General features: G+C 32.3%; 1 protein-coding gene across 28 annotated transcripts in view; it reads right to left on the bottom strand.

Moving 5' to 3' along the window:
- Positions 1-17,483, bottom strand: part of LOC130902297 (coiled-coil domain-containing protein CG32809) — a 373,790-nt gene that overhangs the window by 305,706 nt on the left and 50,601 nt on the right. For 26 of the 28 annotated variants that reach the window (XM_057814300.1, XM_057814298.1, XM_057814290.1 and 23 more), the window contains one exon: positions 11,128-11,184. In XM_057814300.1, the coding sequence (XP_057670283.1) occupies positions 11,128-11,184 (57 nt within the window). Of the gene's footprint in view, positions 1-6,581; positions 6,850-11,127; positions 11,185-17,483 lie in introns of those variants that run through there. The other 2 variants (XM_057814312.1, XM_057814313.1) reach the window with 1 other exon arrangement.

Here is a 17,483-nt window from a genome sequence, read left to right as displayed (position 1 = left end):
CTTGAATGAAACAACTAGTTGGCAGGATATCAAAAAATGTCAGAGAGTTTTTGTAACTGCTTGAATAATAACGTCGCATAACAAACTTTATCGTATTTCTAGGTTATCATGAAAAATGTTGGATCGTCTTTAGTTATCTTTCGTATCGATATTGGTTGTACATTCCATACATTACTGGGTGAAAATAATGAAATATTAGAAACTTTTAATTCTCTTTCCATAGTCTTCCGACACTTATCGTATTCTTCTTCCATTCCTCGAATAGTTCTCTTTCAACCACACTTATCTAGTTTCTCTCTGATTTTTTCGACTACTTCGTTCAGATTTGTTAAACCATTTCGAACCCAATTTAAATCACATCAAAAGTTTGCTATTCATATTTACTAGATACTTTCTTATTTCTTGTGATTACGCTGTTTAATGATAAGATTTTCTTGGCGTTCTCTCTTGTTATAGTCTTTAATATACTTTTTGGAAGATTTCGGAAGATTAACTTTTCAGATATTAATAACAATTTTCTAAGATGATTATATTATTAGTTTCTACTTTGATTCTATTTTTGTCATCTTACATACGACATGTGGTTATTAAACTACAGAAAACGTAAACACACGTCAAAGATTAGCGATAGTTAGCTGTTTGGCTGCAGCCTATGGAATGCAATGTCAACCGTGTCTGTTGACAAACCAGTGTAGCCGTTACCTTCGTTTGTATAGGAAACGATTGGTAAATGATTGATGTAAAAATAAAGCAGAGGATTGTTGCAAAATTTCATATGCAACCTTAACTGAAATTTAAAATAAAACAAGTGTATGGCAATTGATGTTTGTCACATCCACGTATTTCTGAGTAGATTAATCATTTCGTTTCGTAAAATGGCCTAAAAGATGTTGAAGATGATTCACCATTCCACGTTGTGATGGTCGATTAAGTATTAGAGAGATTGTTGAATCTATAGAAATTGCCAAAAAATGTACGCGGCAAATTTTGCGTGGAGATTTCAACATGCGAATTATTTGTGCAGAATTGTTGCTCAAATTCCTCACATTTGAACAAGAAGTTGCGATTGAAAAGGTAAAAACGTGTGACACATCTTGGTTTTTTACCTATGGTCGCACTCCAGCTTTGCCAAGAGCCAAAAAAGTAAAAATGAGCAAATCAAAATTCAAAGCAATGATGAACTTTTTTCGATATACATTGAATTATATACTTTCACTGGGCTCGCGTTGGAGCTCAAACGAGCGCGCAGAACCTTAGTTTTAGCATTAAATTAAAATCTAAAACATTAGGGGTATATTTCCAAGAGTTGACTTGTCTTATAGAATATTTCTACCTCTTAAAGATTATTTTTTTCTCGACTACTATGTTTATAATATTCGTAACCTTTCTAGTGCTTATCCCTCTTGTATTATTGATAACATTATTAGTAGTTTTATATTCTCACGTTTTTTAACTTGTTAAATAGACTAATCATAACTTTCAACTAGAATTTCCGAGAATATTAGATTGAGTGTTACTAATCTGTAGATATACATATCAGCCTATGTACTGTTGTTAAAAGGATTCGTCATGAGTAACTAAAAATATTTCACTGGCGGCATGTGTTCAATGTTCTATAAAACGCATTATAAAATTCGTATTTATAAACTACGATGAACAATATTTTTTTAAATGAATTTATGCCAATTTGTTTGCTCAATATTTAAAAACAAAAAGATTGTTAGTTTTTGCTTGGAATTGATTTTGAGAACACGGAAATATGCACTAAAATAATTTAACATATTGGTTAATATAATATTATAAACAAAATAATAAAAATATTGTGGTTGGAAAGTTTAATTTGTTTGTTTTGATATCTGCAATGTGGATACGTGAAATGCAGTTTGAAATAATAAAACAGTTAAATAGTTGTAGCAAAATTTCAATCTATGAAATTCATTTCTTTCCAATATGTGATGATCATGCAGGAAAAGAATTAGTTAGCTTCGAGCATTTCATCTTTTTCTTCGTGTTTCTGAATACCCTAAACCTGAGTGGATCAATAGGAAACACGGCGAAATGAATTTCCATCTTATACAGACACTCTCTGCATATGTATGTTTCAACGTCATTGAAAGTCCTAAATGTCTATACTGTAGCAACGACGACGCCGATTGTTCCCTCTTTTACTGCCATCGGTGGAACACATATGAAAAAATATGCCAAAGAGACGCAAACTAACTAAGCTGGAATTTCTGGAACAGTTGATGATATTCATACTGAGCACACTGTTTACACTAACACTACACCAACAATTACACTATCTGACGCGCGTTTCGAAAACCAAGAAGGTAAACTTCAGTCCCTGAAGACGATAACTTGGTTATCGAAACACGCGTCAGACAATGTGATTCTGAGTGTTGATATAGTGGTGGTGTGAACAGTGTATTCAGTAGAAAGAGGTGTGCTTTTAGTGGATAAGGTGTACTCAGGAACGAGGAGTCCCACACATTATAAGTAAATAGTTATTTGAATGCCAAGGACTGAAAGTGCTACTTTGTTGGACGAGTCTGAAAATTGCGGGACGAGTCCAACAAAGTACCGTGGGGTACACAACATTTTATAGACGACGCATAAGATACAAAACTTTTTCAATTACCGTGAGGAAAGAAAATAAATATAAACATAAAGTGGCGTGGATTCGAGTAACTTTTCATCGCTGATGTTTTCTTTTTTATCATCATTCATCATTATTGATTAATTAAGACAAAACTTCGGGTAAAAAAATAATTTCAGAAAATTAAAAATTTAAGGTTATGCAAAATCATCGATGTGAAACTTTCAATTATCATTATTGAAGTGGCTAGAGTCTTATTTGAGGACGTTAAAGTTGTCCACTCCAGAGCGTCTCGAAAGGGTTTTGTAGTACGGAACTGTCACTTTCACTACATGGAACACTCAAAACGCAACTTTCGATATGTAAATGAATACAGAACGAACAACTTTCAGATGGCGTCGTCTAAAAAAGAATTTGAAAGGCCTATATCAAAAGGACAAAACTAATTATTATTCATGCTAACAGGCTTTAATCTAAATACCAAATTATGGAAAGTTTCGATAAATTAATTATTAATTTGCTTGCACAATCTGTGACAGTGATCCTTGTTATAAAGTTCAAAAAGATAACGCACTGAGTTCGAAATTTAGCGAAAAAGATAGAGTGGTTGGGGTTTTAAATTTTGTTGTGCTTTTAAGTTATATAATCGCTCCATCTTTTTCGGGACCGACCGACACTTCTCCTCCCGGCCGACGATTTGTCTCTAGCGATCTTTACTACCCTATCATCTGTCATTCTACTTATATATATATATATATATATATATATATATATATATATATATATACTGGTTGTACTGGTTGTTCCATTATTTTTTTCTATTCAATAACCACATTACACATCTATCTGAGGAGTTGAATTACATTACCGCTCATGGTTGTGCCTCGGATAAACAGGACGGATTTAAATTTACTTAGATCTCAAAATATCAATGCTGATTTATATAATATTGTTAAACTCCCTAAGCCAAAACATTCGCGAAATACAATATGGAAATAGAATTGTATAATAACTTTCTTACCGCTAAGACTTTAATCCATTACAATTAATACGAGCACTATATGTGACGTAGGGACATTTATTATGGTATGTAGTATATGTTGATCTATCATGTACTTACTTAATCTTACTTTTGATTATTAATTAATGGAATGACCGAAAACAGCTTATCAAATACTGCTCGTTACCATTAGTAGCCATTTACTGGCACCAATTGGAACAAGTTACGTAAATGTCCATAATCCGATTACATTGACAGAGCTCGTTCATTAATCATCGAAGAAAAAATTAGACATTGGTTTCAAGAAACACTTGATATATTAATAAATGACTTAGTTGTTCTAGAATACCCGGAAAGAATATGTAACGTGGATGGGACGTCATTCTATTTATGTCCCAAAGATGAACTAGTTCTGGCTGAGGAAGGTCGCCCTGTGTGCAATACTTCTTCAAGCTCCAACAACAGTATCTTAATCAACAAAATATTTGACTCTCTTTCTGTTTCAAATTCTACACCTATTGATAACGGTATGTTTTTTTGAATTCTTCAAAACTTCAAACTTCAAAGACGATAAATAATTTCAATAATAATTTTCTCGTGAAAATATATAATTTTTGAACAAATATGTACTTTTGAGGCTTAAATTGAGCATTTGACATGCTACACTTAGGACATATGATAGGATCAGGAATATTTTCACTTTTCACATTAAATTCAATCGATTTTTCTTTGACTCCGAAAAAACAATCTCGGAATTAACGATAATAACATACAATGAAGGTCTGACTGTCAATAATTTTTTTACCTGATATTTTAGACAGGATAGGAAATTAATTCCTTCAATAATAATTCAGTATTATTCAGTGAATAAAAGTTGTTTAACGTATTCGTGAAGGAAATTATTTGAAAATACATTTTGATATGTTGTTATTCATAGTAATATTTAAAATCATTCTCACAAGAACAAAATTGTTAACGAAATTATATGTATATCCATTTTATTTTATGAATGACATGAAAAGAATTCGAGTCGAAGTTTTGGCTAAAACATATTTAAGTTTCTAGATTATTCTTATAAGTTTTGGAAAATATCTACTTTTTCTTATTAAAATGTCATTGAAAGTCAAAACATATGAAAGTCAGAACATATTTTTTTGTTCTTTTGAGGAAAAGAGTCGGTAACTGTGTACTTATAACATTCTGACTTTACAATGAGACGTATAAAGCAGAAGCATCGTTGAAAATGGTAATCATCAATACTATATACAATAAAGTGTGTGATATGAATATATAGTGTGTCTCCTTAAGTTGGAACCATATGGAAAACTTTCTTATTAATAGTTTTATGAAAAAAAATTATTCTTGATAAAATGTTCTGCATGGTCCAAAAGATAAATTGCAAACGACAGATAACAATTTCTTGAAGCAGTATACGAGGTTTGTCGAAACTTTTGAATTTTGTGCAAGAGTAAAGAATCTTTATTTTCATCATTTTCATATCAAGTCAGAAAAATGTTTTAGAGGGAAATTATTGTAAATCAAAAGTTATATACAAATATTATTCTAGCGGGATAAAATTTAACACAATCTATGACTTGAAGTATGCGATAATGAATGTAGAGTGAGTTGTTATAACATTATAATAAAAATGGCAAAAGAAAAAACGCCGAAAATGGCTTGCGAATGAAGACACTGACTTTGAAGTGATGCTTTCTATCGTAGAAGAACCAAAAATGTCATTAAGAAAAAGGGCTTCTGCAGTCCAAATTACTTCAGTAAATAAAGATACAGTGGTAAATATTTTGATAGGTAAAAAATATCATGCATACAAACCGCGATTTGTACACACGTTACTACCAAGGGATTGAGATATTCGTTTTAAATTCTGAGGAAAGTTGGATGAATACCCGTTTTTTATAAGAGCAATAATATGTAATAATATGTAATAAAAACTCGTAACCAATATTCATTTAAAACGAACGCATAGTGTGGTGTGTATAAAATTAGTTGGACCTTTTTTTTTAGACATTCCTTAAATGCCGCACAATACTTACAATTATTAGAAAATCAAGTGAGTGATTTTTTGCACCTCCTTTCGTTATAAGAACATATGACAATTTCTTTCCATCAAGACGGTGCTACCATCCATTGTACAATAAACGTTAGAGTACTCTTTGAAAATATGTTTAATGGGAAGGTGATTCACAGGTATACAGATATTTTTTGGCCTCTTAATTCTGCTGATTTCACTCCCCTTGACTTTTTTATGGGGTTACTTAAAACAGAAGGTTTATCAGCGAGGACCATTTGATAAGGTAAACCATTTGGAGAGGATTGTTTCTGAAAAATACTAAAAAATTACTCCAAATATGAAAAGGAAAGTAATACAAGAGTTTGACAAAAGAACAATTAAATGTTCACAAAGTCGAAGGTGTAGGACATTAAATTAAAATTTAATTATGCATTCATCACGTATGGAAATTGCAAGGTTGTTCAGAAACAGTAATAAATAGAAAGGTTGTCATATTTTAAACAGGTAAAAGAGATAAATTCTATCCAGCCAGAATAATTACTACGGAATGATTAGTATATAATCACAAAACCTGAATTTTCATATTGAATGGCGGTAATTACATATTCAAATATAACTTTTAAGTCAAAACAACTTTACTTCACAACATTTTTCTGAATTGTGAAAAATAAAAATATCTTACTCTTGCACAAAATTCATTCATTCATTTTTTTGACAAACCTCGTATACTGCTTCAAAAAATTGATATCTGATAACTGCATTTTGAGTTTTGGACCTTTTATCAGAAATAACTTCTTTTCATAAAACCACTAATAAAAAAGTTTTTCATATTATGGTTCCTGCTTAAGTAATTATTAAAAAATAATTCTAAGATTTGATGTGTGTTGCTATAATTATAGAATCCTTTTTAAAGTATAGATTTATGTAATACTCTCCATATTCATAGCAATTACCTGCTCCGTTTCCCCCACACAACAATCCTTGTTATTCACACAGAAACAAAAACACAATTTGTGTCTACCACACTTAACCGTTAATTAATGCAAGTACACAAAATCAACACAGAAAAACCGACACTGATGAAACTCTACCGTATTTTGTTTATAGTGAAAAACTCATATTGAGTTTAGACAAAAAATCGACGTCGGAACGCCGGTCGTCGTCAAATGAGTAAGCGCCGTGTGATAAACGGACGCCCGCCGATACGCTAGCGACGGCGGTGCTTGATTATAAATGGGGGAATAGAAACTACGTTGCGATGAAAGAACGCCTGCGCCGTTATTTAAGTTACCCTTTAAATTCAAACGTATCCGATGGTGATACTTAGGACGGTCAGTTTGCACAGTAAAATGCTAGATTATAGAATAGAATACTGATACTAAACTATACTCCTCCACAAACGCTGAAGAATGTCTTTACCCTATTCTAGTATTATGGTCTAGCGATTTATATAATAAAAATACTTCGATACGTCCCCTAGATTACGAGTATAATAAAATGAAATAGAAAAACTACTTTAAACCTTTTTCCAATTAGTCTCTAAATGGTGACGGGATGGTGTAGAGCTTTGAAGTCATTTTGGGATATGAAGTTATGGAAATCCTACTTCAAATAGCTCCAAATAGTTTCGCACTGAATTATTTTTGGCATTTGACGCTAATAGAAGAAGAAGAAGACGCTAGTATAAAACATGAGAAATGTACATACATACTGAGTCTACATACACGCTTTTATATTTACTACTACATGGTTGATTCTCTTCAACCTATTAGTTTATTCAAGATGAACCACATATAAGTGTGAGTCTCTAGCCATATTATGGACATCTATTTGAGAGAAATGCTTTATTGTTATTGTTATAATTTGTGGACAAAATCTTGTAAAAACTGAAAGACAAACATAAAAATAACTAAATAAAATTAAAGGAAGAGTCAGAATTTTTAATTTTTTTAGTCCGAGTAAATGTTTAACAGCTCTCTTTTCGATCAAATTGAGTTGCACCACACGTACCTCAGAAGGGAAAGGCATATCGGAGATGCGACTCAATAAGGGCATAATAAACTGTTAAGAAGGTGGATAAGTTCAGTTCTTTGGAATCTGCGCAAAGCAGATGGAACTTAATTTTTTAGAAAAGGGCGCCAATATATAACTCTCATTCCGAAGAATTGTCAATAACAAGCCCTAAGAATTTTACAGATTCAACGACGTCAATGGTGGTGTTATTTAATAAAGAAGGCTGCAATGTATTTTTAAATGATGAAAATTTGGTTTTAGAAACGTTGAGACAGACAAGATTAGAATCACACCATGATTTAAGGGTGATTAGGTCACTAGATATGGTCCTATGAAATGCCCAGATCTCCAAGAGAAACTGTCTGCCGCCTACCATATTCCACCACTGACGTCTAGATAGACGATGTCGTTTATAAACAGAAGAAACAAAATAGGGCCTAGTACTGAGCCTTGGGCCACTCCACATTCTATTGGCTTGCAAGATGACATCGTTGTATCAACCCTTATAAGTTGACTTCTGCCATACGAGAGGTGTCCTCTTGAAACCGTAGTACTGAATTTGTTAATCAAAATATTATGATTAACACAATCGAAAGCCTTAGTAAAACCACAAAAAGTTGTTGCAGTAGAGTGATGGCTGTTTAGGCTAGATTAGACATTATTAAGGAGAGAAAATATGGCATCATTTGTGCATTTGTTACTTAAAAACCGAAATTAGGTAGTAAGTTTTTTATAATTATACAGAAATGATTAAAGCCTCTTTTTGACCAATCTTTCTATAATCTTAGATAACATGAAAAGAAGTGCAATTGGGCGATAATTCGATGCTTGATTTTTGTCTCCTCCTTTATGCAGATGTATAATTATAGCCGTCATGAGGCAATTGGGAAAAGTGCCATTTTAAAATAAAAACGTAAATTGAAGTGGTAAGGTGATTTAGTGTCCAATAGGGTAGACTCGAAAACATTTTTAATGTACGTCCATCAGGTCCAGGTCAGTATTTATTTTTGATATCATTAATGGTACTGCGAAGCTCTGCTAAAACTACGGGCTTGAAGAATAAACTGTGTAAGTTAGCACTAGCATCAGGAAGATATGAAAGCGGATCATGAGAAGAAGTTATAGAATTAGATACATTTTTGGCAACATACACAAAGTAATTATTGAGGTTATTTCTTAGATCATTCATTACGAGGACTGGCGTGTCTCCTACTATAATAAATATCTTTGGAAGCTTTTATTGTCTTTTGATAAATTTTTCTGTATAGTCTCATGTAATTTTTAGAATACTTAAGCTTTGCTTTTCTCGAGATATGCAGTTTTTAATGCGTAGAAGTTTGATCCCGATTAATCCGTCTGATTCAAGAAACTTCATGCCAAAAGAAGAAAAAACCAGGAAATAACATTGTATCAGAGGGAAATCTGTGAAATTGTTGGGTATCACATTAGATCCCAGTATAGGCAGTAATCGTGTAGAATGTACGATTTATTTTGCGTTATAGTGATTTGGCTTATGATATCCCTTTATGGGGCAACTCTAACAGAGTTTAAAAGGCTTTAACTCTTCAGAAGACTGCTTTTAGTATTATTCATAATACGCAAAGCAGCATTAGAAGTCGAGTACATTACCGCGAACTCTTCACGGAATATGGGATCCTGCCATTGCCTTGCTTGTATATATTTGAAACACTTCTGTGTATTCATGGACGAGAAAAGCAACTCATTCCGATGTTCTCAATTATACCACCAGGTGTAGGTAGACTCTTTGTACTATTTTGTAGGCTACATCAAACACGATATAATAAATTCGAGAATGTTTAACAAGTTTCTAGATTTGCATACTGATGAGAACGTGAAAAATATGAGCCAGAGTCGGATCTATGAACTTTGAAAACCTAACCTTTATTGCAAAATTATTTTTATGCAGCTGGAGGCTAAAAGTCTTTCAATTTTTAGCCTTACTTACTTACATGATAAATCTAGTTTGATGAAGTTTCTACTTCATTATCTCATGTTATTCATAACCGCTTAGTGATTTACTATTGGGACAACATAACTGCTATTCTATTTATAGTATAGTCAATAAATCGTTTCGTATCAACAAGTAAAGTTTAAAACAGTAGTGGAAAATGAGTTGAACTGTCAATCGTGTTGTTTAATCATTTCATAATTATGGTATCCAAATATTGAAATTATGCCAAATTCAAACACAAATTACTTTATTAGAAGTGTCAGTGTAAAGTTTGACGTCAAAAAAGTAAACCAGAATTACGCAATAAATTAAAAGATAAAAGATGTCCACCTAAATTGTGGAAATCAAAAAATACTCAGTTCATGATGTGATTCTATCAGACCGTCGAATTGGGCTGAAACGGATATCTGAAGCACTAAATATTTCATACGAACACGTTTATCATATAGTTCACGTCAATGTGAAGATGAGAAAAATTCATGCAAAATGGATCCCCAAATGTTTGAATGTTGACCAAAAGCGTGCAAGGGTAGAAGCGTTCGATCTGTGCTCGATTTGAAAACGATGTAGACCTCTTGAGCCGAATTGTTACTATGGATGAGACTTGTGTACATTTCTACGATCCAGAAACAAAGCAACAATCGATGGAATGGCGACACTTTTGTCCTCCAAGACGTAAGAAGTTTTGTCTAAAAATCTGCTGGAAAACTTCTTGCTTCAGTTTTTTTGGATTGCCATGGAGTAATCACTATTGATGTTTTGGATAAAGGTAGAAGAACCACTGGAGTCTAAAAATTTTTTCAAAATATCCTCGTAACTTCAGTTTTCTTTGTTCATCTTCTAATAATAATACTTTCCAGTGAGATTTTAGAAGATGATATTGAAGAAGAATTGCCATAATCTCATCTATAAGCGTATGTCATCAGACCATCCCTCTGGCGCCAAGAATTTATGCAGAATAATATACTGAACGAGACCCTCCGCAGAAGTTTTGCCATTATGCTGGCAATATTTCGTAGTGTTGTTTACAAAATGCAAGAAGAGAAGACGACACTACCAATGAAGACATTTAATTTTTGGTGCTAGGATCAATAGTTGTATATTCGAACACAATTACCAAACAAAATACAAGCAGAGGTTAATCCAATTCTTAGAAAATACAAATTCCATCCGTATCATATTTATACGGCAATGACTTTAACGAAAAGGATGAAGACTTTTTTCAATTTATGTTATTCACAGACGACTCTACATTTCACCTCAACTGAGTTGGTGGTATATTTATCAACTAATATTGAAGTCATAAAACTAAAAAATTTGTTCAATCTTGATAAATAACTTCAATTCTGGAAGGTGAGGTGAGTTTATGAGGAATGTCGAAGGTTAACACTTCACCTTGCAGGCGTTAACTGGACAGGAACAATATTGGACAACTCGCTTTTTTTGATGACTATATGATGAATTTTCACCAATTATATATAACTAGTATTGAAAATTTGTAAAAATTAACTCACCACCTTCACTTCCAGACAATATTCTTCCTGACTTTCCATCAGAATTCCATTCTTCTTCTGAAAATAAAGAAGATACAATTCAGTAGTTTGAATAAGTCTTTTAAACACAACTTTAAATATATACTATTTTCAAGAGGATAGAAACCTGATTGTTCATATCAGTATAAAGTGCTTCTCAAAAGTACCTTCCCCCATCATTTCTTTTGAACAGGTGACGTAATAGACATCGTTGACGTCCCCAGGTAACTGGAATCAATAATATTAAAGGGAAACTTATGACAAGAGACACCTCGGTTGAAAGATATTAAGAATACCTTTAAGAATATAATTTTTTTTGGATCTATGATTTTTTTTAATGGTTCAAGTAAATAAACAATGAAATTTGATAATAGCTGGAATTTTTGGCTCAATTATTGACGTTTAAATATCTACATAAACAAAGCTAACCATATATCGAGGACCTATTTGAAGAAGACTTTTCAGTTTCAAGAAGAGTTCTTGATGCCAAACGATGGAGTGAACCAAATATTAGTATTGATAAATAAATTGATATAGTTGCAGAAATTGTAGTGAACCCTTCTTACATAGGGTGTTGACTGAAAACAAATTACACTCATACAAATAAAAAATAATGCATCAACTTTCAGATGACGACTCCAACCGAACATTGAAAATCTGGGAAAATATGTCACTAAAATTCTTCAGCAGCTAGACTATGTAAGAACAATTTGTTTTAGTGATGTGAAAGTGATTTAAATCCATATTTCGTAAAAAACATACACAGTTCCCTTTGGAAGTAATTGTCTGGAAAGGTATTTTGGAAAATCAAATAGTCGAGCCTCTTTTTTTGAACTCCAATATAGGCTTATTTGGAAGTATACCTCGAGATGGTAAAAAACACAAATGAACCGTCAATTCTTCAAGATATTCAAGGTAAATATAGTAAATTGGAAATGGCATAATGTTTCAACAAGTTGGTGCTTCTGCAAACTATTACTTTGCAGTAAGATGTTATCTAGATAAGGAATTTCTTTGAGGAAGGATTGGAAAGGGTGGTTCCATCGAATGGCCAGCTTGGTCACCGGAACTGGCACCTTCAGATTTTGTTCTGTGAGTATACCTCAAATCTTAACTTTACGCTACAGCTTCTGAGAGTATTGACTTTCTAATACAACGATTTTTTGAAGAATATAGAGCAATTTCCTCTAAAACATTTTATCTAGTCCGAAAAGAGTTTGATGTTTTACTGTCAGAAAGTATATGGAGCACATTTTGATCAATTATCAAAATAAGGTCATAAGGTCCCATTTAATATTATTGGTTACAGTTACCTGATGATGTCACAGTGCCTATTTGCCTACCTGTTACCACTAGTAGAGAACCTTACAACTTTGTAAAAACTATTTATTAAGAAAAAAAATGATTATACTTGATTTCAATAATCCCATTAGCATAATCGACTAAAGTAAGTAATACGTTAATGGAACTTCAAGTGTCTAAGTGACACTTGGAATCACTTAACTATGACGTTGGTTTTCTTTAGGAGTGGTCAGTGTACAACTTAAATTGAGTAATAAATCTGAAAAATATACAATAATAACTAGAAGTATTTGGTAAACAGGGGAAATTTATGGTTCTTCGCGAATTAGGTAATCCGAGAAGATACATTAATGGAGGGTGATATATGGGATATATGATTAACATATTTCAATGGTTTCCATCAGGAGTGATGATATGATTCGCACCAAATTTCATCAGTCTAGGTATCACCTTTCAAAAGAGAGGGTAGGGGGGACTGTAAGTAAAAATTAGGAAACAGGCTCAGATCTCAAAACGTCACTCAAAAATCGAAGCGTAACCAATTTCAAAACGTCCTACGACGTACGACGAATCCACGAATCCATTTTTGGCAATCTTTCCTCCCATATCTTCTGCACGTACTTGTTTTAAATCAACTGTTTTTTTTTTAAATTTTATTCATTCATTTGCTTTTGTATTGTATCGTTTTTGATTCGATCTAACCTTCCGCAGTAATCCATTTAGTGATTTAGTTTAGATTATTTCTGCTTTATTTATTCTACATTTCATTTCCATATTATCTATCCATCTTTGTCAAAAATAACTCTTAGATATTAATTTTCTCAAATCTCATAATTTCGTTTTTTATTTGTCGGTTGTATACTCTATAAGTACTAAATATTTTCTACGTTCATCTGCAGTCTCTATTTTTCGTATTCTTCCTTTGGTTTGCGTCGTTTGCACATATTACCTGATTATCCGCAAATTAAAAGGTGTATAAAAGCAGATATCATCGTCGATTTGGATCCACATTCCTTCTCATTTCTTTTTCCAATTTGTTAGAATTTGGAAACAAATATTTTGGAAAGTGTTGGTGAGTTGTCTAAGGCATTTGTTGACTATGAAGGATTCCTTATTTCCGATTTTTAAGTCAGTTATACAGGGTGTTTTAAAACAGATGATCCCTGTCTAGGATAGATAGAAAACTGAAAAATATTTGAGGCTTACTGAGTAAAGAAATTTCGTAACGTCATCCGTATTCGAGATAAAGGGCGTTTAAAACAACTCTAATTAGCAGATCGTCTAGCATGAGCTCTTGGACTGTAATGATAAAAATGTAGCTGTTGCTCCTCAAGTATCCTCCAAGTACTTGAAGAAGACGTATTTGTTTGTCTTGCCATATTCCTTCCTTTGATTAACTAATTTTCTATTTTTTATTTCTATTTTTTATTGATGGTACTTATTGTTCTTGGCCTACCAAAATTTACTTTTTTAGTTCTCACATTCCCAGTATTTCGACAACGTCGGTCAATGGCTCTAAATGTTTTTTTACTTGGCATGTTCCTTCGAGGAAACTTTTCTGCATAACGCTTAACGGCTGTACATGAATTTCCTGAACACTCGGCTGAGGTTGATAGCGTGACACTGTATTCAAAATTTGAGTACATTTTGATTAAAAATATCTAATTTAACAAATAACCAATGTAATTATTATTAATTCGACGTCATTATTATCAATGAATGACAGTATTCCATGTCAAACTTAGAGAAAATGCTATTGCCGTGTAAAATTCCAAGTTAAATGATTATGTGTACTATTGATGGCCTTATTATGAAACAAACAACAGTTTGAGTCCCAGAACTGCATACATGATCATCAAATTGTTTGTTTCACACTAAGGCCTCCAATAGCTCAGTACTCATACTTATTAAACTTTATAAAAATAGATCCTATACTGATTAGACTGGATTTTTGTGAAACCAGTAGTTGCGGCAAAATCGTAAATAATGTGGATTTTTCTTCAACGCCCTTTATCTTGAATACGGATGCCGTTACAAAAATTTTCTACTGAGCAAATCCCAAATATTTTTCAGTTTTATGTCTCTATCCTAGAGACTGGAATATCTTTTTTGAAACATCCTGTAAGTACATATAAGGTTAATATTCTCAAGAGCTTTCCATAATTTTGATATTGGTATGTTATCGTAGGCCTCTCGTAAATCTATAAACTAGGTGTACTGGTTTATTTTTTTCTGTTTTTGCTTTAAAGAGAGTATAGGATCTTCCAGCTCTAAGGCCTCTCTGCTCGTCTTCTTCATAATTAGTCTAATCCTGCTCCTTGAGATTCCTTATTATTCTTGAGTGTACCCTGCTTATTGTACTTGTTACCGATATCCCTCGATAATTATTTATTTATTTTAACGATGTCAAATTCTGTTACCTGCGAAACAAAACTATTGCACTTTTGTTTATCAGGAAAGTTTTGAACAATTCCGATAACGTATTGAAAATTCTCGGATGTAGAAGGGGGATTAGTCAAACATAATATTCAAATCTGGAGTTTTTAATTTATTTAATGATCAGTAATTATTAGTGTTAAGCCTTCAATAATAAGTATGAATTTTTATTATAATAAAAATGAGAATTATAATTTACAACTAATTTTTTTCTCTTAATTTCCATATAAAAGACATTTCATTCCACAGAAAAATATGTCTTTTATCAAGAAGGGAAAAATATCAAAAAATGAAAGTTGGATTTGAGAATATTTTATCTCTCACAAGAGTGATTTTACCTAACCAGGGACACATTATGTAAGAAATAAACCACCTTCAGACGACCTCTTTTATTTCCTTGTCGTTGAGAGTTCATGTGAACTTTACTTCAAGAAGTAAAGATTTTTTTGGGTATAAGTTGATATTAGCTTTCATAAAGTTTGAGTAGAAAGCTATGAAAGTTATAAGGACTGCCATTTATCTTTTCTATCAGTATGCTGAGGCACTCAATTTCTCAATTAGTCAGTTTCTCCAACTTTTCCTTATTTAGTATATTTTTTTCTTTCTTCAGTATTTCAATCACACATCCCAGAAATTTTTAATGGTTCAGGTGGACAATGTTCTCTATACCTGCCTTAGTTTCGGATATATAGCTAGGTGTTATCTCCGTCGGTAAGTTAAAACAAAACATTTCGATGGCTACGACTGCTACAATAACAAATTTGACGTTTCTATAAATTATTATTGTTGAAGTTTATTGGATCGTTTATTTGAAAAAGAACAAATGAATATCTTAATGATATTAGAATATGGTGCTAGACGTAGGAGTCAACAAGAAGCGTATAATATCTTTAATAATTTATATCCTAACCGAAATCCCACAACAAGATCTATTGTCAGTGAATTAGTAGGAAAGCTTAACGAAACTAGTTCAGTGAAAGATTTATCCAAATCACTGCGAAGAAAATCTGCATTAAATGGAAACAAATTTTGCTATGATAACGCGATATTTTGTTTATACATTAAAAAAAAGAGTTTATCCGTTCACCACATTACAGCATAAGTAGACACAACCGAAATATCATTATGGCTATAATATTTTTTATTCCATTTAGAAGATAGCAATTGAGGTAATTTACCTCAAGTAATCATGCAAGATTTGAACGATTCAAAAAACAAATTGATAATAATTTCAAAATTATGATTCCACGTGACTGGTCTCGTTTGATTCGGATGTTGGAGGAAAAAAAGGTTCAATGTAGTGACCCAGGACCCATGACCCACATTATTAAAAAATAGTATTTAAGTTAAACGACCTTCCGATACCAATAGCGATAAAGTAAACTAGTTATATAAAAAGAATTAGATTCAAAAAAGAATTTGGAATAATGATCTTGAAGTTCACATTGAATAAAGACGCCCCGTTCAAAATTTTAGACATAAAACATGAAAAAGCAAGAGGACCGCTAATAATATACACCGGACCCTTTAATGCCCTTTCAATGCTCAAATTGATGGACAACGATTGCCATTATTTTCACTTAAATATGTCTACGACTGATGGAGCCTCAGAATTTATTGAGTTACAGGACACTCAGAATTTTGACGATCAATGTGAAAAATTGTTTGTTTGATTTAGATATAGTTTCAAGCAGAAATCTCTATTACTTTTTCTGGATTAGAAAAAAAAAATGAGGCTTGAGGTGAGATGTTTATAATATTTCTTATGACTTTTCACTTTTCTGGAAAAATGCAAGGGGGCAATATCAGATATGTGTTCTAAATTCAAAGTGAAAATCCAAAAGAAAATACAAACTTGTGCAACTTGCAATTACAATGAAGTTTTAATGGAATAAAATAGAATTATATCAGTTAGTTTTGCGTATAAGTTATGACGAACTATTTAACATTAAAATATTTCTACAGAAAAATAATGAAATATAACATAACATCTAACCACAGATATATCAGTTCGCAAAATGATTACATTTTTGTACAATCCTACGATGGATTCAAGTACTTGTCAAAATGAGAGAAGAAATAGACATAATCCTATTGATTTGCAATCATGTTCGTTGCAACATGAAGTTACTGTGGAGTTTGTGATCCATGAAAAAGCAGCTTTAATAATGGAAACAGCTTCAGGATACCGATATATTGACAAGGATAAAATTAGATTTCATTCTTCACAAGACAAGCCCTATAAACTGAAGTTCTGACATGTATTACTACTACTATTCGGTAAGTTCTTGAGGAAAATTCCAAAGATGGATTGTGCTTATTTGATAGGGCGCTGATATGTTTTTTCTGTAGGGTAGAATATCATTTGTTATACCAGGAGGTGTTTTTCGTGAAACGAATCATGTATCGCAAGAGACGTTGGGGTGTGGTGCTTCAAAATCGGTAATCGGTAATGGGAAGAGGGATAAGAGCGTTTAAAATTCAAGCCGAGTACTCTAATGATACCAATTTATCCCCGTACCCTATCTAAAATAGTAACCAAGTCAGCCATTATTAATGAAAGACTTTTCTTCGGTACTCTCCTAATTCTATAATTCTTT

The sequence above is a fragment of the Diorhabda carinulata genome, chromosome X (genome assembly GCF_026250575.1).
Source record: "Diorhabda carinulata isolate Delta chromosome X, icDioCari1.1, whole genome shotgun sequence".
NCBI lineage: Eukaryota > Metazoa > Arthropoda > Insecta > Coleoptera > Chrysomelidae > Diorhabda > Diorhabda carinulata.
This window is presented reverse-complemented; position numbering and strand designations above follow the sequence as displayed.